The sequence below is a fragment of the Colletotrichum scovillei genome, assembly GCF_011075155.1.
Source record: "Colletotrichum scovillei strain TJNH1 chromosome Unknown Contig00009, whole genome shotgun sequence".
Taxonomy (NCBI): Eukaryota; Fungi; Ascomycota; class Sordariomycetes; order Glomerellales; family Glomerellaceae; genus Colletotrichum; species Colletotrichum scovillei.
In genome coordinates this window covers 1,771,185-1,797,865 of record NW_023336267.1, presented here as the reverse complement: position 1 = coordinate 1,797,865, position 26,681 = coordinate 1,771,185, and the positions used below count along the sequence as shown (strand labels likewise).

General features: G+C 55.3%; 7 protein-coding genes across 7 annotated transcripts; 2 read left to right on the top strand and 5 right to left on the bottom strand.

The window, feature by feature from the left end:
* Nucleotides 1-7,874: 7,874 nt before the first annotated feature.
* On the top strand, nt 7,875-10,931 carry HER10_EVM0013309 (plasma-membrane proton-efflux P-type ATPase; the record flags this gene model as incomplete). The annotated part of the gene is made up of 5 exons (XM_035482671.1): nt 7,875-8,073; nt 8,211-8,326; nt 8,357-8,512; nt 8,594-10,811; nt 10,885-10,931. The coding sequence occupies 5 exons, from the start codon at nt 7,875-7,877 to the stop codon at nt 10,929-10,931; spliced, it is 2,736 nt and encodes a 911-aa protein (XP_035330310.1).
* Nucleotides 10,932-11,427: 496 nt separating this feature from the next.
* HER10_EVM0000183 (uncharacterized protein) lies at nt 11,428-11,844 on the bottom strand (the record flags this gene model as incomplete). Its single annotated transcript, XM_035469977.1, has 2 exons — nt 11,428-11,562; nt 11,656-11,844. The coding sequence occupies 2 exons, from the start codon at nt 11,842-11,844 to the stop codon at nt 11,428-11,430; spliced, it is 324 nt and encodes a 107-aa protein (XP_035328727.1).
* Nucleotides 11,845-13,959: 2,115 nt separating this feature from the next.
* Nucleotides 13,960-15,735, top strand: HER10_EVM0000150 (uncharacterized protein; the record flags this gene model as incomplete). Its single annotated transcript, XM_035469944.1, has 5 exons — nt 13,960-14,002; nt 14,147-14,563; nt 14,621-14,675; nt 14,727-14,947; nt 15,002-15,735. 5 exons carry the CDS (start codon nt 13,960-13,962, stop codon nt 15,733-15,735), a joined length of 1,470 nt encoding a protein of 489 aa, XP_035328722.1.
* Nucleotides 15,736-15,988: 253 nt separating this feature from the next.
* HER10_EVM0009265 (uncharacterized protein) lies at nt 15,989-17,380 on the bottom strand (the record flags this gene model as incomplete). The annotated part of the gene is made up of 1 exon (XM_035478756.1): nt 15,989-17,380. One exon carries the CDS (start codon nt 17,378-17,380, stop codon nt 16,394-16,396), a length of 987 nt encoding a protein of 328 aa, XP_035329833.1. The 3' UTR covers nt 15,989-16,393.
* A 1,130-nt stretch (nt 17,381-18,510) lies between these two features.
* HER10_EVM0000879 (BZIP transcription factor) lies at nt 18,511-21,516 on the bottom strand. Its single transcript, XM_035470646.1, has 3 exons — nt 20,702-21,516; nt 20,200-20,421; nt 18,511-20,108 (listed from the first exon to the last, which is right to left on the bottom strand). Exons 1-3 carry the CDS (start codon nt 20,973-20,975, stop codon nt 18,865-18,867), a joined length of 1,740 nt encoding a protein of 579 aa, XP_035328802.1. The 5' UTR covers nt 20,976-21,516; the 3' UTR covers nt 18,511-18,864.
* Nucleotides 21,517-22,636: 1,120 nt separating this feature from the next.
* On the bottom strand, nt 22,637-23,517 carry HER10_EVM0010089 (chromosome segregation protein; the record flags this gene model as incomplete). Its single annotated transcript, XM_035479559.1, has 2 exons — nt 22,637-23,184; nt 23,289-23,517. The coding sequence occupies 2 exons, from the start codon at nt 23,515-23,517 to the stop codon at nt 22,637-22,639; spliced, it is 777 nt and encodes a 258-aa protein (XP_035329934.1).
* Nucleotides 23,518-24,586: 1,069 nt separating this feature from the next.
* Nucleotides 24,587-26,480, bottom strand: HER10_EVM0008469 (uncharacterized protein; the record flags this gene model as incomplete). Its single annotated transcript, XM_035477988.1, has 4 exons — nt 24,587-25,690; nt 25,750-26,078; nt 26,152-26,208; nt 26,270-26,480. 4 exons carry the CDS (start codon nt 26,478-26,480, stop codon nt 24,587-24,589), a joined length of 1,701 nt encoding a protein of 566 aa, XP_035329741.1.
* Nucleotides 26,481-26,681: the final 201 nt, after the last annotated feature.

The following is a 26,681-nucleotide window of genomic DNA, read 5'->3' as shown; positions in this document are numbered from 1 at the left end:
ACTCACAGGCCATGGACCGATAGGAACACATCACCCAAACAGCAAGCTACACGGCCGAGTCTGGGTCCAGAAGTCTCACTATGAAATTCTGATCGAGACCCTAGACTCCTAGAGCCTAGGGGATGCGCGACGTGGAGCGGCTTTCAGTGTGCCGAGCGCTGGGGAAGGCGGCGTCGCGAGCACCCATGGCCGATAGTTTGGCAGTTGAGTCGGGATTCGTGCCCTAGTTCGACCGGCCGTTTGCTGTGGCCAATCCCTGGATCGTCTTACGTGCAAACGAACTTGTGAAATCATAGTTCGTACACTGGCGTGACTAGTAGGCTGTCTATCCGGACTGCGGAGCAGAAAAGAAGTAGTGCTCAAGTGAGAGCTGCCAAATGTGAGGCTCGTATGAGTACCAGCACTGTTTTTTGGAGTTTAGTTGGTAGAAAGCCGCCAAGATCCCAGGCCGCTGGCCAAGACTTTGGGTTCAACCTTTTCCCTCCGAGATGGAATCGATGCGACGATGCCGTGAGAATGGACACTCCGATTCCGTTGGCCCTTTTCTCGCTCAATCTTTTGAGTCTTGACCTCACACGGCTCTGCGGAAGATTGCGGGCTGTAGTGTACTCGTGAGCCAAGAAGGATCAACTATACATGGAAATGGCCTTGTCTTAGAGCTGCCAAACGAGGCGACATTGGGGTAAAAAGGCGATTTCGTTGCGCCAAAAAGCGCATGTCATCGACGGCCAAGACTCTGGAGGCGTCGATTCGTTGCAGGACCCCCCATCCTTCTCCAACTTCGCCAGAACCGACTGACTCGGAAGGGGGGGAATGTAGACTTGAACGGCAGCAGAGTGAGGCTTCAGGCACGTTAGGATGGTAGCAAGCGCGGGAGAATCAGGGCCGTCAAATCCCCGCACTCGACAGAACGCGGGAGTGGAGGCACAGTGCAGGTGTATCTGTACGGGCGATTCGATGGACGATTTCGGGAGGGGGTAACCGGGGCCATTTCCGAGGACTGTAATGGTGGGTAGTGGTGCAGAGATGCGGCGTGCCCCCAAGATGGCCCAGATCAACGATGGGCGAGGTATCGACTGTCCAATACGATAGCAAGGTTTGAAATGGCTCATCGTGGGCGGCTCAGCATGCCTCTTTGCTAAGAGTCACGACCAAGAACACAAAGACGGTGAGTGAGCGCCGAGAGTCTCCAGTCTCCACGGGGAGCTCACGAGGACAATATTGAATGGCGAGCTTTGGCCAGCCGAGCGCGAGTTTTCTCCAGGCTCCAACCGTCCAGGTTTCCCGACAGGTTCTGTCATCCGGTCCAAGGACAGGACCAAACACCCGGGCTTCAGGTAGGCCCGGGCGTCATCCGTGGTAAGGCCTGGCAGGCTGGGATGGTGGAAGAAGCCGAGCAGACCATGCTTGAATCTCGGTGAGAGATTTCAGTATCGGCGAACTTCTCTAGGAGCTGGGCCACCACCCTTTGCGTGGCACCGTGGCTGGCAGCCGGGCGAGGAAACGGCCAGGCGGTTCGGGATGTCTTGAGTTTGGAAGGCAAAATGGCCAAGGCCACCGACCGCTTTGTGCATTATGGGTCCCCCGGCCTCCTCGACGGCGAGACCGAACACTGACCGACACGGCTCCGATCCCAAGCTCAGACGCCAACGAGAACTGGTTTTTGGCGAGAGCGCGCCTCGTACGGAGAAACCCTTGTAGCGTCGATCAGCTTGGGGGTAACACGCAGCAAGCTTAGGTCAGCACGTCAACTCCCGCGATGGCGAGAGAGAGGCGAAGGCGAGCACTGGCGAGGTCGAGCAAGAGGCGTCAATTAGCCACTCTGCGACCTGCCACGATCGGAGGTCGGTGCGAAAGCGATGAGCGGTAACGGATCGGCCGGAATGGCGAGGGTCACTGAGTAAGAGAAGACCATCTGACGGGAGCCGCCCCATTCGCTATGACGTAGAGGCGTCGAACCCTTCGTGATGGACCAGTCGTGCGCCAGCGCGCCGGCGGTCAGCCTCGGATTAGGAGTTGGAGCAGTAATATCAGTGCAATCCCGACCCGGCCACCGGTATCGTTTCTGGTTCGTGATCGGTTCGTGATCCATTCTTCAGGCTTCAGCTCAGCACAGGGCAATTCTGTCAGTCGAGTATCCGTCGGGTCCGTGTGCCTAAGAACCGACAAACATGATGCAAAGAAACATTCAGCGAGGGTTTATTCTCCCGCCAACGTCGGGGTCCCTGTAAGCAGGCGACGTGCGGTGAACAGTGGATATCCCACTCGGAGCGTGTACCTGGCTGTCGCGAACACAACGTGGATAAGTCGTACTAGCTCTTTGAGACTATTCTCCGCCGGCTTAGAAGGTGACAGGATCGTGAACAAAGTTGTTCTGGTGTCTTCACTTCGCACAGTAAAACATATCGCCGTCTCGCTGCCGGACTCAGATTTTACAGAGCTTCCAAATACCGTATGTCTCTGTCATGAGCCCGAAAGTCATTGATGCTCTTCTCCCAGCATCACAGCAGGGTTGCGCTGCCATGGAGCCACCGTAGGTACTTGTTGTGGAGAGAAAGAGAGAGAGACGGTAAGGTAGGCGGCTCGATGGGGGTACTGTACGGATACGCACCACACAGCACCCGTAGCTAGCTTCCCCATACTGGACCACCAAGGTATTCGTCAGGTATTCCTATTGGAACTTGAGGGAAATGCGACAGGGCCTGGCTGGGCGATATGTAAGTCGAAGTTCGATTCTTTTCGTATCCGCCAAACAGCCTTCGACGGCCTACAGGCACTGACGCGAGTATTTTTCGCGGAATACTACGTCTGTGTCGCCCAATATCAACGGTAAAAGAGTGATTCAGGCTCAAGAGTGGACGTGTCGATGTGGAGGACCCGATTTGACGGATTGACCTGTGTAAAAGGCGGGAGATGTTAGCGGGACGAGTGGTGCTGCCGACGATTGCCCTAGCACGGATGTAGACAAGACCAAGTCGTTGCGGATTAGCCGCTCCAGAAGCCTAATGCAAATTGCAAGAGTGTTGCAGTAGGGCGGGATGATAGCGGCGGGTAGCTTGCAAAAGCTGCATGTCTGGTAAATTTGCAAGGTGGAAAAGGTATCCGTCAAGTTCCAAGTGCGTGAGTTGTCTGCACGCATGTCCGGATGCCGGGGACTAGAGAGCCTCGAATAGCGTCTGTATCTTCGAGACCTCGACTGCTCTGGTGTCTCTCATGGTGCTGCTGGCATTGAAAATGTCCCGAGAAGGGACGGGATGTCCGTCACATCTAGCGTTCAAGGGCATTGGCCGAAGTGCCGAATTCAGAAGAGGCAACCTCTCTGGTTGGACGGCGAGGAATGCGAGTGCCGCTGACTGCTGCTGCTTGCACAGGTACGCGCTTTCGTCTCGTTGCAGAACAAGATGCCTGATGATTGATGCATTCCATCGGGCGAGAAAAGGAAGATTAGAACGATGACAGATTGAGATGGGTGAGGTTCGGCCGGTACGTATTGCATCCGGCGGTACAAGCAACTCGTCCTGGGAAGCCGCCTTACCCGTGCCTGCCACGCCTGCCTTACCTTACCTTTACATACTTCCACCTCAGTAAGGTAGGTACTTGCCTCACATCACCGCCCTGACTCCCCGGCGCTGTCTTGGAAAGAACGAGGCAGTCACCACTTGCCAGTCCAGTCCGGCTCAGTCGCGACTTCTCGGCTCAGTCGCAACTGCCATTTGGAAGAAAAACGATGAAAGAAAAGAGTAGGTATGACGCCGAGACAGTGTACATACGGTGCTTACGAGAAACTGGCAACGCCGAGCATGGGGGGGAAAAGTTTGAAAGGGCCGTTTCCTGATAACAATCTGATTGGTCGATTGGCAACAACCTCGCAGGGTTGGTGACGGTTGTCCCCAGCCCCCTCCCCAGAGCAGAAAGCCCGTCAAAGCTCAATCGCGAACAGCAGGGTAGGTCCCCCAACGTCGAAGCTCATGACTGGCAGCGAAATTTGGAGGGCCAAAAGCTTGTTGTGATCCACTTACCTTGGAGTGCTGGACGATAGAGAAAAAGGGCCGTGCTGTTGCTGAGCGTTGGGAACTGTGTGGGGGTGTGCAATATCCCATGTCGACAATAGTCAGGTAAGATACGTACTCTAATTGTTTGATCTTGCACAATTTGTACGTACTCGTCCACTCCTTCACTTCACTGATCAGTGCTAGCAAGCCGCGTTGGAAGTGCGGCATGTTATCCGCCGTGGCTTGATGACTGATGCGCGTGGTGAGAGTGCCACTGCAATTACACGGAGAAAAAAAACTTCAACCCGCGACCGCCGGGCGTAACCATTCTCGTGGGACTTGGAAGTAGTCCAATGCGCCAATTGGCGTCGTCTTGTTCCATTTGACCCGGGTGAGGCACTTAATGGCCGTTGAAAAATAAAGAGACATGCACCGGTTGTATCCGGACTTGTTATTGTAGTGTACCCGTATGTGCTGACCGCCAGCGTTGTCGTCCTTTCATCCACCCATCCATCAAGAAGATTCGACGGCAGCGTCCAAGCTCATGCGGTTCGCAAGTCGTACGGCGGCAAGGAAGAGTGGGAAAAGGGTAGGGGGAGAGCGGCGCACGCTCCATCAGGCGAACCCGAGACAGACCAAGAGCCGACGACGACGACGAAGACGACGACTGCCATACTGTAATCCATGGATGCACACGGTCCATGCCCGGCCTGTCTGCCTGTCGCGGCTCGCCTGTCGTTGTCGTGTTTGGGCCCTGGGAAGCAGTGTCGTCATTTGATGCCATGGAACGGCTCGAAAAATCGCGCAAGCCTCTGTTCCTATTTGGCCAATGTCTGGGCGGCTTCGGAGACCCCAGGAAGGAAACGAAGCGGAAGCACCCTTTGGAAGGAAAGGAAAAAAAAGCACTCAGCAATCGGGCAATCCAATAGTGAAGCAGCAAGCAGGCAATGGTACGGATGAGCAGATGTCAACGGGTACGGGGCGACGAAGACGAACTTACCTGAGGATTACCTACAAATGCGCTTAGGTTTCGCGGCATCTTGATAGTCAGCTCAGAACAAGGTACCACATGGACAAGGTAGCGATGTGTAAGGTTGTACGTACCTGACGTCCTGGCCTGATGTGTGGATGTGCGGTTCTGACCCTGCCCAACATGTCGGCGACCCCACAAGCCCGCGGAAAGGTGGTGCTAAACTTCTAAGGCATGCACACCTTTTCTGCTTGCTACGCAGGTATGGTGCTCTGCTATCCACGGTTGATGAGCGAGGTATCACCGATGGTCAGCGAGCCAGTGACGAAGCTCGGATTGGTGGGGGGCGTGGAAGAGCCAGATCAATGAGTGAGATGGAACGGAGGAAAAAAAAAAAAAAGTGGTAGCGCAGGAAGCCAATTCGCCCAGTGCGCCTTAGTCAACGCAGAGGAAGGCAGAGGAAAAAAAAAAAAACGAAAATTGGGCCACCTTCCCACTTAGAGAGGTCTCCACTTCGCTCCCACATCTGGGCCACACGCTGCACCTGCAGCCCACTTCTTCTACCCAGGTACCTGCCTTCCCCCCATGTCTGCACCTGGGAAACCTGCACGATACCTGGTCCTGGGAACCGTAGCCCGGCGAGTCCATGTGGGGCACTGTACTTTGTTTACTTGCGAGATTACCTTGTGCATCTTGTTTTCGCACTGTTATCCGTACTGGCTTGTGTGTGTGGGAGAGCAACAACACTGAGCTCATCCAAAGGAGGATGCGAGTGTCTACGCAGGGATCCCAGGACTGTCTGTGGTGTGTTTGCACGTCCCAGCTCCTGTCTCTTGAGAGCTTTGCTCATGTGCCATCCCATCCGCGTAACCGCATCGCACCTCAATGGCTTAGCAGATAGAGAAGAGACTGCGGTGCAGTGCGGCGCGCAAAGGAAGCAAAGTTCAATGTCATTCAACTGAGAACTCTTCAGGCTTAGGCTCAGGCCTTCGACAAAGTCGATTGGCGTGAGGTACTCCGTAATAAGTGGTGTTGCACAAGATTACGCTGGCTTGGCTAATGGTCCGTGTTGGTGCCAAGCTTGCTTTTTTTTGCGCTCACAAATCTCACTCATCAATCGCCCTGCGCGTCACACATGGGAAATTCTCTCGTCTGCTTGCGGCCATTTCCCCCCCATTGCTCGCCCCAATTGCCGCCGTATCCCAAATATGCTGTGCACATTTTCTCCAATCGTACGGATACCGTCGAGGTCAAACTCAATTCGTACTGTGGGCACTCCTTGTATCTTGCCCCCCCAGCCCAATGTACTCCAATACTTTATTCTGATAGCTCCAGCGCAAAGTATCGCCCATCGTCCAGACGGGGGAAGGATGGATGATTTTTCAATGGGTCCCTCCTCTCGGGCCAGGTTGAATAATGGATCCTGACATCGTCCGGTTCTGGCCCTGTCCACTCTAGCGCATATCCTCGTTCTTACCGTGTTGTATCCGTAGGGGCGGCCCATGTAATTGTAAGGTTGACTGGAGTGCCTTTCCTCACGAACCCGGTACCTTACTGTTGTTCTTGTTTCTCTGTTGTTGTTGCTGCTGCTCAGTGCTGGGGGGCAGTCACGAATGTGGGAGAGTACTGGGGCCGCCAGGTACCATGAACCGATCAATGGATCCCAATGCTGGTAGCTTCTCCAGCTATTGTTGCTTTCTCCGCGACCTCGCCAAGCGTGAAGAGGTACCTTGCCAGCCTTGAACCTGGACCATACCTCACCTTCCTTGCACCGTTGTGAGTCCCGTCCTGTTTTCCCTTACCTCACTTCACCTAAAGGTTACCTTACGAATAGCTCCCCCGTACGTATACCTGCTGGGGCGAAACCGCACCTCAAGATTCTCTCGGGGTGAGTAAGGTGAGGTGAGAGATGAGGTAAGGTCACCTTTCGTAACCCGGCCCCAGCAGCCAAGGTACCTAAGTAATTGGGTGAGTAACCATCGGAGCCTGCGACGACTGCCCGGCCTTGAAGACGGGAGAAAGAAAGACGGGATGCTCTTGCCTCCAAGGTGAGGTAAGGTAAGGTAGGTACGTATGTCTTCCCTGCCGTACCTTCCTTGCCGCGTCGCTACCGCTGTCGCCGTCCATCTCGCGCCGCTCTTTCCTCGCTTCTCTCTGGGCTCTCTGTCTCTCTCGCACGCTGTTGCCGTGGGCGGACTAATACCGTCGCTTGCGGGTACGTAGTGGGGATCCCGATTGGGATGGATTGGCTTTTTCCCTCTCTCTCTCTCTCTCTCAAAACTTCTGGGTCGCAAGGAAGGAAAGTGCAGTCGGCCGGATAGCTCGCTCACTCGCTCCACGCCCACACCCGTCCCACGCCCATCCATGATCCACGGCCCACGCCCACGCCCACGTTTATCCACGCCCACACTTGAGCCTGCATCCACACCCACGTCCCCGTCAGTGGTCGCCTCTTTCTGGTCTGGTCTGGTTCTTGCTTTGCTTTGGATGTTGCTGTTGCTGCTGCTGCGTCTGCTTCTGCTCCTGCCGCTCGTGTCTGCCTCTCTCCTACCCACGGCTCGTTTCTCTTAAGTAGCGAAGCTTCCACCCGCCTTTACTGGAACGCCTCTTCCCCTTCTCTTTCCTCCATCACCCACGAAGGCTGCCTATATAGATTGCCCTTCACATTCGTGTGGTGCTCAAACCTCTCTCCTCCATCTCTCCACTCTCCCCCTCATCACCTTTTCCTACGCGCTACCCTGCGATCTCAACCAATTCAGTATTCCTAGGCCCGCCCTACGAAGAAGCACAAGCAGTACCTCGCCGTTTCCCTCGGACTTATCTTACCTATCAATTCCTATCCGCGACAACAAAACCACCTTATTCGCGCATAATAAGCTTGAGCAGAGCTCGTCTGTCTCACTACAACCGCAATGGCCGACTCACACGCCGCCGCGGCCCCTGCTCTCAGCACGCCCATTGAGAGCCACAAGTTCGATGAGAAGGAACGCCCCGTTGATGCGCCCCCGGCCGCCAACCCCAAGGTCGAGGACGAGGAGGACGATGAGGACATTGACGCCCTGATTGAGGACCTCGAGTCCCAGGACGGTCACGTCGACGAGGAAGAAGAGGGTATGTCTCTTTAGACTCGAGATGAGCACCTGTATTACAGGCAGACCATGGCGCTTGCCATTGCTCCTGTCGAACAGATGCTCTCTCATCTCCCGAACATGTCAATTGACAGCTTGCTAACATCCAAACAGATGAAGGATCTCCTGGCATGGGCCGTGTTGTTCCTGAGGAGCAGCTCCAGACTGACACTCGTCTCGGTCTGACTGAGCAGGAGGTCATCAACCGCCGCCGCAAGTGGGGTCGCAACGAGATGGCTGAGCAGAAGGAGAACCTCATCCTGAAGTTCTTCATGTTCTTCGTTGGTCCCATTCAATTCGTCATGGAGGCTGCCGCCGTCCTTGCCGCTGGTCTTGAGGATTGGGTCGATTTCGGTGTCATTTGCGGTCTTTTGCTGCTTAACGCCGCCGTCGGTTTCGTCCAGGAATTCCAGGCCGGATCTGTAAGTCAACACCGCCCCACACCACTGGCACGCGTTGCCAAGGGTGCCCCGAGATCACATTGCTAATTGCCCCCACTACAGATTGTTGCCGAACTCAAGAAGACTCTCGCTCTCAAGGCTGTCGTTCTCCGTGACGGCACCCTGAAGGAGGTTGAGGCCCCCGAAGTCGTTCCCGGTGATATCCTCCAGGTTGAGGAGGGTACCATTATCCCCGCTGATGGTCGCATTGTCACCGAGGATGCTTTCCTCCAGGTCGATCAGTCCGCCATCACTGGTGAGTCCCTCGCCGTCGACAAGCACCGCAACGACAACTGCTACGCTTCTTCCGCTGTCAAGCGTGGTGAGGCCTTCGTCATCGTTACCGCCACTGGTGACAACACCTTCGTCGGTCGCGCTGCCGCCCTTGTCAACGCTGCCTCCGCTGGATCTGGTCACTTCACTGAGGTGTTGAACGGCATTGGTACCATTCTGTTGGTCCTTGTCATCTTCACTCTGCTTATCGTCTGGGTTTCTTCCTTCTACCGCTCCAACGGCATTGTCGACATCCTTCGCTTCACCCTCGCCATTACCATTATCGGTGTCCCCGTCGGTCTTCCCGCCGTCGTCACCACCACCATGGCTGTCGGTGCTGCTTACCTCGCCAAAAAGAAGGCCATCGTCCAGAAGCTGTCCGCCATTGAGTCTCTGGCTGGTGTCGAGATTCTCTGCTCTGACAAGACCGGTACCCTCACCAAGAACAAGCTCTCTCTTGCCGAGCCCTACACCGTCGCCGGTGTTGACCCCGAGGACCTCATGCTTACTGCTTGCTTGGCCGCTTCCCGCAAGAAGAAGGGTATGGACGCCATCGACAAGGCTTTCTTGAAGTCGCTCCGCTACTACCCCCGCGCCAAGTCTGTCCTGTCCAAGTACAAGGTCATTGAGTTCTTCCCCTTCGACCCCGTCTCCAAGAAGGTCACTGCCCTCGTCGAGTCCCCCGCTGGTGAGCGCATTACCTGCGTCAAGGGTGCTCCCCTTTTCGTCCTCAAGACCGTCGAGCAGGACCACGAGATCCCCGAGGAGATTGACCAGGCCTACAAGAACAAGGTTGCTGAGTTCGCCACCCGTGGCTTCCGCTCTCTCGGTGTTGCCCGCAAGCGTGGTGACCACGGTGCCTGGGAGATTCTCGGAATCATGCCCTGCTCTGACCCCCCTCGTCACGACACTGCCCGCACTGTTAACGAGGCCAAGTCTCTCGGTCTGTCCATCAAGATGTTGACTGGTGACGCCGTCGGTATCGCTCGTGAGACTTCCCGCCAGCTCGGTCTCGGCACCAACATCTACAACGCTGAGCGTCTCGGTCTCGGTGGCGGTGGTGACATGCCCGGTTCCGAGGTCTACGATTTCGTTGAGGCTGCCGATGGTTTCGCCGAGGTCTTCCCCCAGCACAAGTACAACGTCGTCGAGATTCTTCAGCAGCGTGGCTACCTCGTTGCCATGACTGGTGACGGTGTCAACGATGCCCCCTCGCTGAAGAAGGCCGACACTGGTATCGCCGTCGAGGGTGCCTCCGATGCCGCCCGCTCCGCTGCCGACATTGTCTTCCTTGCCCCCGGTCTTGGTGCCATCATCGACGCCCTCAAGACTTCCCGCCAGATTTTCCACCGCATGTACGCCTACGTCGTCTACCGTATCGCTCTGTCCATCCACTTGGAGATCTACCTTGGTCTGTGGATTGCCATCCTCAACCGTTCCCTGAACATTGAGTTGGTTGTCTTCATTGCCATTTTCGCCGATATCGCCACCCTGGCCATTGCCTACGACAACGCCCCCTTCTCCAAGTCCCCCGTCAAGTGGAACCTGCCCAAGCTCTGGGGTATGTCCGTCCTCCTCGGTATCGTCCTTGCCGTCGGTACCTGGATTACTGTCACCACCATGTACGCCCACCCCAACGGTGGTATCATCCAGAACTTCGGTAACCTCGACGAGGTTGTCTTCCTTGAGGTCTCCCTTACCGAGAACTGGCTCATCTTCATCACCCGTGCCAACGGTCCCTTCTGGTCTTCCATCCCCTCGTGGCAGCTGTCTGGCGCCATCTTGGTCGTCGATATCCTTGCCACCTGCTTCTGTATCTGGGGTTTCTTCGAGGGTGGTCAGCAGACCTCCATTGTTGCCGTCGTCCGTATCTGGATTTTCTCATTCGGTGTCTTCTGCGTCTGCGCTGGTGTATACTACATGCTCCAGGACAGCACCGGTTTCGACAACCTGATGCACGGCAAGTCCCCCAAGGGTAACCAGAAGCAGCGCTCGCTCGAGGACTTTGGTAAGTTTTATATCCCCCAATCTACCCCACAGTATGTGTCTTGTTACAGAACAGCGGCTAACCGTTTCATCAGTCGTCTCCCTGCAGCGTGTCTCCACCCAGCACGAGAAGTCGCAGTAAAGAGGAATCTCTTGGCAGAGTCGGGCTTGACTACGACGCTACTTGCGCCGTTACAATGCTCCGTCGACTCCGCGGGATGATCTCCCTGGGCCTGTTGAATCTGGCCCCTATTGAGACCGGAGGAGACGTGGACTTGTGCCCACGAAATTCATCTTTCTCTATGTTTAAAATTGTACGATGAACTTCATCGGTAATTACTGTGATCGAGTTGGAGCGAGAGAGGAGGGGTATACCCTAGTGCGATGATAGACCTAATACAAATCGTTAAATCAAGCAACACTGCTTCCCATTCATCGGTTATAGATGTGTACATGGTAGTCGACGTTTTTGGCGTGCTAGTGTCGTAGTCTTTTGCTCTATCCTCAACATGGTCTGCTGGCCCAATCCTCCAAAGATGCACCCACTTGGACGTGTATGTGGGACAGCACTTTTCATCAAGAGGTTGTGGTTTTTTTTTTGGAGCAATGTTTTGAATTATCTAGTCACGTGTTCTACCTCACTGGGGCACGACGACGTCCTTGGAAGTATCCAGCTCCTCGTGTCTTCTCAGGTCCATGGGGCGGTCGAGCAATGGCACAACATAGGGATCAAATGTCTTCCAGTAAGGGTTCTCGAGGTGGTACTTTTGGCTCTGCATGGGGAGGGGATAACGGATCAGCGAGTCTGTCAAGCATAGGACGTCTGAAAGTGAAGGGAGGGGAGTGCTGGTGTATGGGCTTCTTACATATTCCGTCTCGAAGCGCTCGACAATGGTGAAGGACCTGGGGTCGTGGACGTCCTGCATGACGAACCAGCTGACGGTCTCGCGGTCCTTTGAGTAGACGCGCGAGGCCTCGATGAGCTTTGCCTTTATGCGTTCGACCGAGTCCGGGTGGTCGTTTGCGTGGAGGTGGACGGTGAGGGTGTAGACCATGTTGGGCTTCTTGGTGAGGTAGGTTGGTAGGTATGTATGATGTCGGAGGTAGGGTTATGGAGGGCAATTGCTTCGAGGGGAGCTTTCGAGGTTCGTGTGGTGATGATGCTTGGAAGGATGTTGAGAGGGAGAGGGAGATGGAGCTTGGAGGGGGTAGCTATCTGGATTTGGGAGGTGAGGGGTTGGAGGGGCAAGGTTTTGGAGGGGGGGGGGGGCTGCAGCTGGCTGGAGCTGGAGCTGATGGGGCCTTTTGAGTGGAGAGAGAGGTGCTGTTAGTACCGCATGGAGATCCGTACTTATCGTTGAACATTGCGAAGCTTTGTCGAGCGTGTGGTGGACGTTGGATTTGGGTGCTTGGTTTTGTCTATAATTGGCTGTGCCAATTGCTTGCTGTTGAGGTAAGGGCATTCGCTCAGTCGGCGTTGTTGAGGGGGTTTAGCGACTTCACGATGGTTCAGGTTCAGGTTCAATTGGATACGAGGCGATGTCATTTAGAGGTCACGGTTACAGTACATGAAGAGAAACTCAATCGACACCGTGAAAAGACTGTCTAGTGAGATTGAGATATTCCCGGCTGGATTCAACTGCGGTATGCTTATTACTGCTCCGTCCCTCCTGATGGAGTCTACATAGAGGCAAGGTATGGGCCCGTATAGCACCAGTCAATGGAACGCTGCTGGAAAACCTTTGCCATCGCTGAGCACAGCAACTAATACGGCACCGAGCCAGCTAATACGCGGTTTATCGGGCTACAATGCGAACAGCTTCCTCCCCCCTCAATCGGAGGAGCCGTCAAGGCAGGCAGGGTCAGGTACCTTAGTTCAGCGCCCGACACGCATACTATCAAGGCCAAGCTTTTTCTTATGGTGATGGTACATTGGATAGAACATCTTGGGCTAAGGTATTCTGCATACTATGATATGGTGTCGAAAATTGCCAAGTCATCGGTTCAGCCGTTATTTTCGCCGGGGGCTACAAGCTCGACCACGTACTTCCAGGCTGCATGTGTTGGAGTGCCCGAGGAGCTTGACGCCGGCCGACGATTCCAGCGATTGATGGGTCAGGGCAGCCGCGGACATATACAACCTGAGGTAATAGTGAAGCTATCTCACCTTAGCGTCGAATCTCGCTGTAAATTTCTGCCCTTTTACCAGTGGTGGCAGACGCGATGGGTGCGTGTGGTGGTGGTGGGTGAAGGTTGAGGCATTGGATCGGTCGTCCCCGCACACGGCGGCGGCGGCATTTGGGAGGGTGGGGTGTTCGAATCTAGCGCCCTAGCTTGCCTTAAGTCCACTGCGTCTTCAGTGATTACACCGCAGAATCAGCGAGGGTAGTGGCCTCTATCATGCGGTGTGACACACCAAACGACCTGACGCTGCCACTATTAGAGGATGGAAGGAACGGCATGTTCACCGCGAAAGTGGGTTCCTACTGCCGGCTCCGGGCAACAAACGCACACCTCCCACCCCCCACTCTTTTCCATCTTTTTCTTTTTTTTTTTTTTCCCTTTGCTTCCGCCCTCCATTCCGCCTGCTTGCTGTCGGGGAAAGAAGCTGCTTCACAACGATACTCGGCGCCACCGACGCCATCGTCAACCCTTGACCCCATCCCACACAACCAACCAAGCCCATCACCAACTCGCAATATCCAATCCTCTTTGTCATCGTCACGACGATACGATATCGTACCGGTGTTTCTCATGCATAATTCCATCCCGCATATCTGAACCACCCCCCTCCCCGGACCATCCACATGTGCCCCCCAACACACGTGCAGATTGACCACTTACACCCACTCCCGCCACGAACAAAGCACACCATCCCGCAAGCAGGAGCATCGTCCACAGTGTTTTTGGATAGTCAATTCGACTGTGTCTTGAGCCTTGTCTAGATCTCGAGTCCGAGACGGAGCTAGTGCCGATAATTCTTCTTCATCCTTTTCCCCTTTGGGACAACCCATCTTCCAAATATCTGAGATTCCTTGGCCTTTCCAACCACCTCGAGGCTCAACCTCTCATCTTGTTAGACCCCTACCCAAGACAGGCTTTCTGTTGTTGCCTCGGAGCCGAGACCGCGCAGCCATCGCGGCGGACCGAACCCCGGACAGAAAATCATCATGGCACCTCAGCCGCGGATGCAAATCCCCGGGTATTACTACGGTACTACTCACACGCCCCTCCCAAGTCTTACACCACTATACTCTGTCTTAGTCCTTTCAACCTCCTTTGACCACTGAGTCTGTCCTTCACTTGAACCGTACCTTCATGAACCAGCCGGCTAATTTGGGGAAAATCCCATTCTAGATGAGGAAAAGGGCAAATATTTCAAAATCGAAAAAGGCGCCTCAGCACCGCAGACCGCCGCCTGGTCCGCCGACAATGTCAAGCGCCGGAAGATCCAGCACCGCGAGGCCGAGGCCGTCGCCGCCCGCCGGGAGCGGCTGAAGCGGCACATTGTCCGGTCCGCCGCGCTACGGGCCCCGCTCATCGGCGGCGTCTTGGACGTCGAGCTTGGCGTGCGTCGTGAGGAGAGGGCGAGGCTGCGCGTCGATGGTGCGTTCGGCATCGATGATGTTCCTGCGGCGGCGTGGGCCCGGGGGCTCGTCGACAAGGGCGAGGTGCCGTTCGTGCCCAGCTTTGCGAGGCAGAGTTTTCCGAATATCCCTTGTTTCTATGTTGGCGGCGATGATGAAAAGACAGGGCTTGGTGTTGCGTATGCAAGTGAGTTTGAGGCACCTCCTGGATTGTGACTGCAAGTTTGTGTTCTGACTGTGATAGCTTTGGACGAGGAGACTTTGATAGGATCATATATCCCTACGGACGACAATGACAGGTGAGCTGCCAACAGATCTCTGCGGCTCAGAGCAGAAACTGATGAAAGCAGGATATCCTTTAGCACCGATGCCTCGAGCCGTCCTGAACGCCGACTGTCACATCGTCACGAGATGATAGGTTGTCCCCAGATCTCATCCATCAACTATCATCCACACTCGCATCGCATAATCGTTACATCCCGCGAGCCAAGTAACACGTGCGACATCTACCTCTTTTCCCCTCCCAAATCCGCTCCCAACGATGACCGACCTCTTTGGTTACTCGACAGAGGTAATGCCCCCCTTCCCCTCTGACCCCTTTCTTTCTAACGCAGACCACGTGTAGCAAACAACCTCCGCCACATCTCCTTCAACACAGGCCGGCGCGAAGGCGTCGTAAACCAAACAACGCCCGCGCCGCCCTCTTCCTCCTCCCTAACCTGCATCATCGGTACCTCATACGGCCTCCTGAAACTCACCTCGGACGAGCGCATTCACTGGCTCGGCCCGCCGCGCCCTCGCCCGGGCCCAGCGGAAGGCGACTTCTTCGACCAGACGTTCCTCCCCTCCAACCCAAACGTCCTCCTCGCCGGCGGCCGCAACCGCGACGTCAGGCTGATTGACCTGCGCGTGAAGTGGTCCGAGTGGGATAACATCCCCGTCGGCGCCACAGCGCACCTGCGCGCCGTGAACCCGCACCAGTTCCTCGCCGCGGGGCCGAGATCGAAGATGGCGCTGTTCGACCTCCGGTACCGCAAGACAAAGCCCAACGGGACGAGGCCGGTTGTGGAGTTCCCGGGTTTCCGGAACGAGGCGCACATGCATTTCGGGTGGGATGTTGATGTCGACTCGGGCGTTGTTGCCGCCGCGCACGATGATGGGCGGTTGGGGATGTATTCGCTGCTGTCTGGGCGGAGATTGCGGTGTCCTACTGTGGATGCCGTCAAGGCGAGGACGCCGGTCAAGAGTTGCCAGTTTCAGAAGATGCCTGGGAGGCGGCACGCGAGTTTGTTCGCGGGCGTGGGGCCGAATCTGAAGATGTTCTCGGTTGGGGCTTTGGGGGTTGATGACGAGTGCTGAGGCGCCAGAAGTGGAGTTGGATATGGCCACGAGCTCTGGGATTATTTGGTCATATGGGCACGGCCGTCGTGGTGGCCATACTGGCGCAGTCATCAGTGCGGCTATTGAATCAATCATGTTGATGGCCTCCTGAGGCGTTATTACCGATGGTTAAGGTGAGGTCAGGGGCTATCATGTCGGCGATAGAACAAACATGTCGAGCTTGGTCCATACGGTCCAGCCCAACTACCTGCAATGTAGGATACGGTATACCTTGGTGAGGAAGCTTGCTCGCCAGCTCAGGAATCCGATCTTCCTACATCAACATGAGCAGGAGATGCCAATGTCGACGAAGAGTCGGCGCCGGGTACCTTCCCAAACCCTCTATTTGTTTGCCTCTTTCACTCGATTTGATATGACCGGCTTTTGAACCACTGGGTTATATCTTTTCAGTTAGTCTTTGTCTACCTCGTAGCTTACGGAGTTCTGCTACTTGAGGTACAAATCTTCTTTGACAACCACACTTCCTTCCTCCCGGGGATCAATATGGGTTCGTTATGGATTAATTTCTGCTTCATACTTGGAAACGAGTCCTTTCTATTCCATGCTTTCATCTATCTTCATTTTCCACCTTGACCAAGTCTCAATGTGTGAAAGCCCAACAACCAGTTCTTCATCTTCAGGAAGTCGCCGGAGGAGGAGGTGTAGCAGGGTCAGGCGAGGCCGGCGCAGAGGCAGGCGAAGCCGGAGCGGCGGGTGTAGTAGCCGCAGGGGAAGAAGAAGGAGAAGCTGCCACAGGGATAGGAGGAGTCTCGGCGACAGCCGCAGTCGCAGCCGCAGCCGCAACAGGAGCAGCAGAAACAACAACGGGAACAACGTCCCTCCCATCGACGTCAACCACGACAATCAACTTGAGCCCCGTAGGTCCGCAAGCCCACTCCAACATACCGCCTAGCGCGGCCTCGGCGATGGTGTCGAGCCGGGCTTCTCTTATGACGTCTGAGATCACGGGTTTGCCACCATCACCACCGGCACAACCACCAGTTCCACAAGTGGGAACATTGACGTTGACAAAGGTTAGTTGGGGCGGACCGCCTCCCGTGATCCAAGTCTGCTGTCCGGCGGGGACGATGGCCGGATACGCAGGCTGCTGGGGGGGAAGAATTATAGGCTGCTGCTGCGTGGCAGGGTTGCCGTAGGAGTGGAGGTAGTTGACGCCGTTGGAGTATGTCATGGCCATGGGCATCGGCGGATCCATCATCGTCGGCGGCAGCAGCAGCGACTGCGGCAGCGGCTGAGGAGGCTGGACGAGCGCGGGGAATCCGACGTTGAAGGTCATTAGGTGGAGAGGAGGCTGCTGCTGCTGCCACACGGGCATCGTGACCGTGGCCATGCTGCCGCCGCTGGGACCACTGCTTCCGTCGCCGGGAATCGATACGACGCGGCCGGTGCGGGAGGTCCAGTAGAGCGTGATCTGCGCCTCGACGATGGGGTCTGCGCGGCCTAGGCGGGTGACGGAGGCGCGGACGAGGGAGAGGAGTTGGGATTTCGTGGCGGTTTGGGGGGAGAGGCGGAGGTGGAAGCTTCGGGTCCAGCCTGGCGAGAGGGAGGAGGGTGGGTTCGAGTAGATGTGTGTCTCTAGGACGATTGTGGGTTCTTGTGCCATGGTTTCTTTGGTTTTGCTCTGGAGTTTTCCGAGATGGGTAGATGGTCTCTATGTTTTGTTTGTTGGTTTCTTGTCTGTTGAGAGGGGAGAGGTCAGGGGATGGGGGGTTCGAGATGGTGGGAGACTTACCGAGGAGCGAGTGATGGCCCTTCTTTGTTGATTTTTTGTTGTGTAGAGAGGGAAGATGAAAGGACCGCTTTAGTCTAGAAAGGTTTTTGACAGTCGTGGACGGGAAAGAGTCAAGGAGGAAGTGCTTGAGAAGCAGAGAAAGGGGTTGCTCGTGGAGGCCTGTGTTCTCTACACGGATTGTGAATAAAGGGGGTTCTTGGTATAGACCGTGTGTGATTCGGCACAACTGGACTCTGAGAGCAGGACTCGCTTCCACAAGACGATCTCCTAGGTATGATTCACTAATCATACACAAAGCTGTAGATATGTGAGGAGGAAGATGAGCTTTACTGATGTGAAGATGTGTGTTTTTGATGTATGTGCTCCGATATGTGTGCTTGTCCATGTCATTGGGGAAAGTTGGTGGTGTTTTGTTGTATTTCGGCTTCAGTTGCATAGGGTCCTTATTGTTGAATTGCCTGCTTCTTCTTGAGGACAGACGTATGATCAGCATATGATTTCTGAATGTTGAGATTTACCGGTCTATCATGAGTCCAAGTTCGCTCTTGGTGTGTGTGCGTCTCAAACTGTTTTGTATGTAATATTAATGTAGTTGCCTCTGAAAGAACAACAAGACACGGGCCCGCGATATTGCGGCATGTAGAAACGACAATGTAGAAGACGAAGGACCGGTGGGAAAGAAATAGGGGCAAGCGAAACCGACCTATCATACCCTTCGATCTTGACTATTCGATGGGGACGGCGTCTATTAAAGCATGAGAAGAGGAGAAGTGAAACCTCGTCGAGCGACTGCCCATGAAAACAACACCACCACCCCCTGAATTCGCGAGGATCCATACCAGAAGCCTCTGTCAAATCATGAATCTCAGCCGCTACGGCAGTCATACCCGAAAAGTACAGGGGTACGAACACAATATCAGCACGAAGAAAGGTAATAAGAGCTACGAATGATGAACGTCTCCCATAGATTGGGCAACTGTGTACATGTGGAAGATAAGAATGCCGTGTTGATTTTTCCAATCCACCTCCCATACGCCGCCATCTGTATCCCCCCTTCCTAACCCTAAACCCTTGGTGAGATACAAAAGGTAAGCCAAGCAATATGGCTTTACTCATGATGACTACTGTCAAAGCTACGCCATATCGGTGATATATACCTCACGTGAACGCCACCGGCAAGAAACCATTTCCCCTCCTTTCCCTTATAAAGTCTCGAAAGACCCCTATATACCGAGTGAAAAGTGCAAAGAGAGTGAGCAGGATAATCCTTAAGACGGAGAAGTAATCTCTCGTCGACTCATATTTTTCCACCAAAAGACGCACAACGTAACCTGAGTCCCGCAAGCCGAACCAGCTCACTCCTTCAAATTATACGTGTCCCTCAGCTTAGGAAACGTCTGGTTAAACGCCTGGCCCAACGTCCAATTCTCCAGCCTCCGCAGGTGCCGCTCGAACACGGGGTTGATCAGCACCTCGTCCGACTCCGGCACCTGCAGCAGCGTATCCGTCTCCTCGTACGGCCAGTTGAGGCTCAGCGTCGTGGTGAAGGGCACGAAGAAGTTGTCAAAGAGGTACTCGCGCGGGTTGTAGTCGCGGCACAGCTTGTCGCGCATCGCGGGGAAGGGGACGTGGTCGATCCAGGCCGGGTGCTCGGTGAGGAGCTGCGCGGGGCGGGGGCGCGCCCACTCGGGCAGGCGGTCGTAGTTTTCCCGGGTGGGGGAGATCTGCCAGCGCATGATGAGGAACATGATGTAGAGGACGGCGACGCGCTGGGGGAGGGCGGAGAGGTCGGGGAAGGTGGCGAGGATGTCGGTGAAGACTTTGGAGAGCGGGTGGGAGTATTTGCTGTTGGCCGGGTTGAGGAGGGAGAGGACGCTGGGGTAGCGCGGGCCGATGATCTCGTGGGTGGAGAGGCCGTCTGCGGCGCGTTGGCGGCGCTCGTGGAGGAAGTCGAGGAGGAGGCTGTCGAGGGGGCAGGTTGGGCCGCAGTTTTTTACTTCGGCTGCGTGGTGGCCCAGGGCTCGGGATTCTGGAGGAGCGGAGGATGACGGTTGGTGTTGTTGCTGTTGTTGTTGCCCTTGCGACTGCTGCTGGGGATAGTCGACCTGTGACCGCGGGGTGTGGACGGTCGGTCCGCTGAGGGACGGGCTCCGGCTGTGTGTGACGGGGCCGACGCCGGTCCAGTCGTGCTTCATGGGCACGTGGTTGTAGCTCGGCGTGTCCTGGGCGCCGTTGACGCCGCTCTGGATCTTGCCGACGCGGGCGTTCTGGTCGAGGAGGAGGAAGTCTAGACCGAGGCGCTCCGGGCCGAGGTCGAGGCCGTGGCGGAGCCCTTGACGCTGCTGGTCGAGCATCTTGCTCGCGGCGTACATGTGGTTCGGGGGGGAGAGGTCCGAGACGGGACCTCCGCCTCCACCGCCGCTGCCGTTGGGCGTCGTTTGCCAGCCGGCGGTCGGGTCGATGGAGGCCGGGGAGGCCGCGCTGTTGGGCGTCGAGGCATTGTGTGCCGAGATGGGCCCGTTGTGCTGGTGGACGTGAGAGTAGCTGCCGCTGGGGGATGGGAAGACGGCAGGGTGCGGGTCTGCCGGCGGCGGTGGTGCTGTGTTTGATATGGGTGTTAGTCAAAGATACCCATACGTCCACGAGCATTACGGATTCACATAAGATGTGAACACGAGGAAGGGACTTACGTTGGCTCGGTGGAGAAGCAGAGATGAGAGGCTGGATAGAGGCGATGAAGGTGGCCAGACGGCGCTTCAGGTCCGCGTTCTCGGCCTCGACGGCCTCCTTTGCCCTCTGGACGGCCTGCAGCTCCTGGTAGGGCTGCTGGGAGGTCAGCTCCTGGATACGGCGCTCCAGGGTCTCGATCTGGTTCTTTGTGCGCTCGCGGATGGCTCGCTGGGCTTCCCTGTCTGATCGGGGCCGATGGGAACTTCGGTTAGCGGGTGTGTCGTCATCGAGGTGGGAAAGAGGGGAGGAGGAGCCAGTCAATGTTGTGGAGAAGGATGTATGTGTGCGAGGGTGGTGTGCAGTGAGTGAACAGGGGGTTGGTGAGGACGACAGCGAGCACTAGTTTCGAAGGAATGCTGGAAATGGGACGGAAGGTGAAAATCACGGAGTACGAGAAGTCGTGTGTGCAGTGAGGCATGATGTGAGTGGGTGGGTGGGTGAGCAAGAGAAGTTTGTGCTCACCGTTGGCGCGCTTCTTGGCAAGTTGCTCCGGCGTCAGGTTGGCGACGCCTCTGGAGCCAGGACCGACACGGCGTTTCTTGTTTGAATCGCCGGGTGGTTGAGAAGCGGGCGACGTGCCGGCGCCGGCCGGTGTAACAACTTCGGCATTCCCGGGGCCAGCCGGGCTTGGGTGGTCCGGAGCACTACGCTTATTATTACTGTAATTCAGGCCGGGGGTCACCGATGAAGCCACGGAGCCGGCGGGACTTGGGTGGTTGACGGCATCGGAGGCCATGGGGATTTGTAAGGCCAGCGTGGGGGGCGGACGCGGAAGCGGAGGCGGGCCGGTATGGCAGGGAAAAAGGGAGAGGGGAGGGGGGAGGTCGGTGTCGGTGCCGCGTCACCGGGTGTCCACCTCAGGCCAGACTCGGCTCGGTCAGAGAGCCGGTGCTGCCCGTGATCGAGCGGCAGCGGGCGAGAGGCATAGGCCTATCCGTACCGTACTACCGTCAAGTGTGTGGATCAGCACGGAGTGGAATATGGGCGGAGTAGCTGTCCGGGAATCCGGGATTGGCAAGGTGATGGTCGGGCCCCTTGCTGGTTTCTTCTGCGGCCGGGCCCCTGCTTGCTTTCGGGGCCTCTTTTTCTTTCTTTGGGAAGCCCGTTAGACTCTTGGAGCATTTGCCGATTGCCGGTCCGGTCCAGTTCTCGTCCTCTTTCTGTTAGTACAAGGGGTTGAGCGGCAGAATGACAGGTGACAGGCCTCCTGGGGAGGGACCAGCAATGCAGCGACAGCGGAGCTCTGGGCAGCAGGAGAATTTTTTTGGTGGTACGCGAGAAGGGGGATGGTATGATTCTTTTCGCGGTCGGGGGGATCGGGTAACCGTACGGATAGGTTGTGCCTTGGAAAAGGCTTGGAGAGGGGGACGGGGAACAGGCGAATGGGAGGGAGAGATAATGAATCATTCAGATGTTGCTGGACGGCTTCGGAGGGTCGAGATCCCGAGTCATGAGTGGCTCAGTCGACTGTGAAGAATGGAGCTAAGCCTCGGGCATTTCTACTGCAGACAAGGGTGTGTGGTGTTCACAGTTTCCGGCGGGATGCAGCTTTGTGTTGAAGGATTCCCAAAGTTTTGGTTTTGTTCGTTTTTGTTCTGTTTGGAAACCCGAACAGCGAGAGAGGCTGCAAGTCTGCAGTTTGTGCTCGTGATACCGTGCTCCGTAGACGTGTAGCTGAAGGAAACATGAGACCAAGAGGAGGAGAAGTAGAAACTCAAATTGGATGCATTCGTTGGAATAAAGTTTACAGTTTGCGGGCGGAGAGGCTGACCTGCTGCTGCTGCTGCTGTCTCGAAGCGGTAAAATTCTCCATTACGTGTGTTCTAAATTTCAGAGTGCACAAACTTACGGATGAATTGGTTGAAAATGCACAAGTCATCCATGCATAGGTACAGATTCTCAAGTTGTCCGGGCGGTATATTTTGACCTAGAGAGAATACCCTCCATTTTGTGCATCAAGTGCAGCACATGAGGGGACTCTTATGCACAGACCCGTCCGATATATGCAACTTGTGAAGGCCCTCAAGTTCGCGCTGCTTCGACGGTCTGGACTCGGGATTCTGGACTCCCAGAGGCTGACGCTCTACTACCATGCATGCGCCACCACAAGACTCACTATCCTCGAGCGCTGTTTTCCTGATTTCACATGTTGGATAGTCATCGACAAAGAGACCCCAATGATCGAGAACGACAAGTGCATTGTAGACTCGCGAAACATATCACATGCAATGCTGCTTTGAGACTGCTCCATACTTGTAATAAGCCTGTAGATAGGCGTAACATGTAAACCTGCGCCAAAGTGGGTATCCATTGAAAGAAAGGAAAGAAGAACGGAAAGGAAACTGTCATCGTGATCATCAGCCTCGTCAGTACCCAAAGCCTTCCCCCTCTTCTCCCTCAAGCCTTCATCGCCTCCACGAACAACTCCCGCATCCCCTTGAGCAGCACCGCCAGCTCCCTCGTCTCGTTAAGCTGGTCCAGCACCCGCTCCACCCTCTCCCGCTCCAGCTTGGGCCGGCAGTGCCTGACGTCGTAGTCCCGGCTCGCCGTGTTGAGCTCGAACCACGCCTCCCGCTCCCAGTCCTGGTCGTCGACGTACGTGTAGATGAACTTGAGCCGGTCGTCCTTGCCCGCGCCCTCGATCCGCAGACCCAGGTTCTGCTGCCAGAACTCGAGCTCGGGCACGTTGAAGCGCGACTGCGCCTCGAGCTGCTTCGCGTGCGCCCGCTGCGCCGCCAGCCGGGCGTCAATCTCCTTTTGCGTCTCCTCGATCTGCTTCTTGAGCGCGTCCCGCGTCGCCAGGTGCTTGTCGCGCTCTTCCGAGAGCTGCGCGATCGCCGCCTGCATCTCGCGCGTCTCGGCCTTTTCTTTGGCCACGGTTTGTTGGTGGGTGCTCGTCTTGAGTTGCAGGATTTCAATGTCCTTCTTCTTCATGCGCTGGTCCTCTGCGGGTCACAGGATATGTTAGCATTTATTTTCTTGCCCGATTCGCCGCTTTTATCATATCTCGAGTTCGATTTTGTGCGCGCCCTCCCCCTTCGCAACGTACCTTGTAGTTCTGCCACGTTCATGCGGAATTCGTTTCGCTCCTCCAACACGCGCTTGCGACCCTGTTCGATAAAGGCGTCAAACTTTGAGGTGAACTTGGTCATGCGATCGCGAAGCTCTTCGAAGCCAAAGTTGGCGTTTGGCAGCGTCTCGGCGACGGACGGGGTCGCCATCAGCGACTGGCGGTTGATGCTGGCGGACAGCGACGATTCTCGAAATGCGGAAGACATGATGGGTGATTTTGTTTCGGGGTGGCGATTTCGCTGTTCGGTTTTGCTGGGAAGTTGTACCCGTCTGTGATTGATGGTTTACTGTGACTATCGCAATTGCATGTGACGTGTGGCAGGAAGGCAGGCGATGGTGGGATAAATTGGTTGTGGTCGTAATCTTTAGGTGTTTATGCATCGCGTTGCTATGTCAACAATCTCATCGCTGAAAATAAGGCTGATGACTAAGGGAATGTGCTGACTCAGCCATGTCTTCGCCAGCGTCTGTCACATCCCATCGATTTACAGAGCACCATCCAACAATGGCTGTTATTCATTATGACTACATTGGCATATTTTTTTGCAAGATCTTCTTCTATTGCATTATATGATAATTATCTCTGTCCTTCGATTTGCCTTATCGCGAAAAGTCGTCTGTTTTTCCGTCACTGATCACAAAAAGTACTACTGATGACATACAGCCGTCAATAGAGGATGTATGTATCAGGCGGACGACTAACCGCCATGATTAGTATGGACTATCAGTCCTGTCGCTCACTCGGGAGTTACTTTAGCCTATCAACCTAGGCTAGAGCATAGAGTATGGGCCGGGAAAAGGATCATAAAGCCTACGTCGTCCAAGAGTGCATCCAACGCTGAGAGGCCATGTCTCGGGAAGATGGAATTGAAATCCTTTGATCCAAGAGTTCCTGCACCCCTGACCAGCGGTACAAGTGTATCAATATGGTCTGCTATACGATTCTCCCCTTCCTATCGGCAAACACGCCAGTTGATCCACCTCAGAATCCCAGATGGAAGAAGGCAAGCACCGTCTCGGAATGTGCCAAGAGCCAGACTTGTTGATTCAGATACACTGCTTTCAAGAGATCTAAAGATTCCACTTCAGTTTTGCTATTCACACTCTACTTCTTGAGATATCACATATCGAGTGCCCCAGAGTGTACACTCCTCTTATCTCGGATCTCTAGAGCATATTCCAAATATGTACATGAAGTATCAAGCATCTACGGACCAGAAAGCTTTAAGTCTTGTAGAACTCTCTTCCTTACCCAGCAGTGTCACGGACATTCATTCACTGCGTCATCTGGGCACAAAGCTTTCTCACCTTCTTCCCCTTGAAGAACAAGACAACCCCCAGCAAGCAGAACGCCGCACTCACAGCAGCATATATACCAAACGTCTTGACCGGCCCAATGTTGGCAATATATGTCGTCGTGTGTTTGCTGAGCCCAAAACCCACTAACCCACGCGTCACCGGCAGTGCGACGAGGATAGCGCCCGCGAAGCTCGGGTGGCTATCGATGAGATACGCCGTCCCGACCGTGCTGACGCCCATCAGCACGATGAGGTAGCCGTCGACGACGGAGACGATGGCCATCCAGTGATACCGCTCCGGGTTCTTGAGCACGTACCCGTACAGTACAGTGAGGATCAGAGCCGTCACCATGGGCAGGATCCAGGCGATGAGTCGCTTCTCCGGCTCGTGAACGCCGTGGTTGCGACGCGCCGAGGAGCGGATGACGTAGTCGCTCAGCCAGCCGATGAGGGGCACGCAGAGGAGTGCAATGAGGACCTGGCCCAGCTGGATGAGGGATACCGATGTGTTGGCCCAGTTGTAGGGGGGGTTGACGAGGACTTCTGCGTACGTCATCTGGATCGAGACGTCGATGCCTTGGAAGAGCCCGTTGTTTATGGCGACCCAGAGGACGTGGGGGAATAGAAAGACCTGGCCTATTTGTTTGAGGCAGAGCCAACATCGGGACCAGGTTGGCTTGTGCACGAAGACGCGCAGGTTCGAGGTGAAGGTGCGTTCCTTGAAGTGTTGCAGGTCGGCGGCGGGTCTCTCGTCTACTGTTGCGTACTTTGGCCCGGGCGATCGGCTTCTGGTGATGGTGTTCGGACCGGTGTTTTGTACTGCTGGTAAGAGGTTGCTCCTGTCGGTCGGGTGGCTTCCCATGAACGCCTCGATCGGCCGGTCATATGCGGTTTCGGGGACGAAAAAGAAGGTGAGAATCATGGCTAGTCCCGAGAGGCCTGCGAAGAGCCAGTACCAAGATCTCCAGCCCAGAGCATCAGCCATGTACGAGGATGCGATTACGAGACTGGAGTTGAGAAGGACTTCGGCAGAGGCATAAATCTGAAATACGCGTGCCCTTTGATGGAGAAAGTAGATATCCTGAAGTAAACGAGAGTCAGAATATCTCACACCAGACTCGCTGTCCAAAGAGCTCGTACCTGCAGAATAAGCAGAGCCAAGGCCTGACACTGGGCTGCAGCAAATGCTGCGACCATCCGCCCGCCTAGATGCCAGTAATAGTTGCGATTCGTTGCGCAGAGGACGGCGGCGAGGAAGAGAAGCACGTTTGATGCCAAGATGACGGGGCGACGGCCTATTGCCACGGCGATTGGCATCGACACGAGATTTCCGAGACCAAGGAAGAGATTCGGAAATGTGAAGAGATTTGAGATCTGATCCGGCGTAATTCCGTCACGTTGGTAGTCGGGCATGATGAACACAATGAGTGCGGATAGTGCGGTGATGAGGCACAGACCAGATATTGCGTCTGCGCGCATCTCGTGTAAGTCAAATCATTTCCCTCACATTACGATACCTAGTCGAAGTTCATGATGACTTACACAGGACAATAATGCCTATGATGAGTTGTTTGTGCCATTTTGGCAGGTTCAGAGGGTCTGCATCTTTTGTGAGTCGAGTACTTGAGACCAACATGAGAGAAGCAGATCATCACCATACCTCTGGGGTCCGCGCTCGGCGTGGGAATGAGAACCACTTGGCCTCCTACGGTGAGAGTAGCCGTCCCGTCAAAGAATTTAGGCCGCATCTCGTCCAATTTTGGCGTGCTCGTGACAGTGTTACCATCGTTGCCCTTTTCATAATTCTTTTCCACGTCCACGTCCCCCGCACGCGGCTCGGCCGAGTCTGGCACTTTCTCTGAGGCGTCCATCTTTGGTAAGAGTCCGAGGGGAGAGCCCGGGCCAACACTATATCTGAAGTGGATCACTTTTATTTCCGCTTTAGGAAGGAGGCCGATATCCACCCGGATCCTATTCTGAGGTTGTCGCAACGTCGTACGAAGAGAGTGTCGAGCTGGTTTGGTGGTGAGTACGCATAAACCAACTTCTTTCCTCTTGCAGTGGGAGATCGT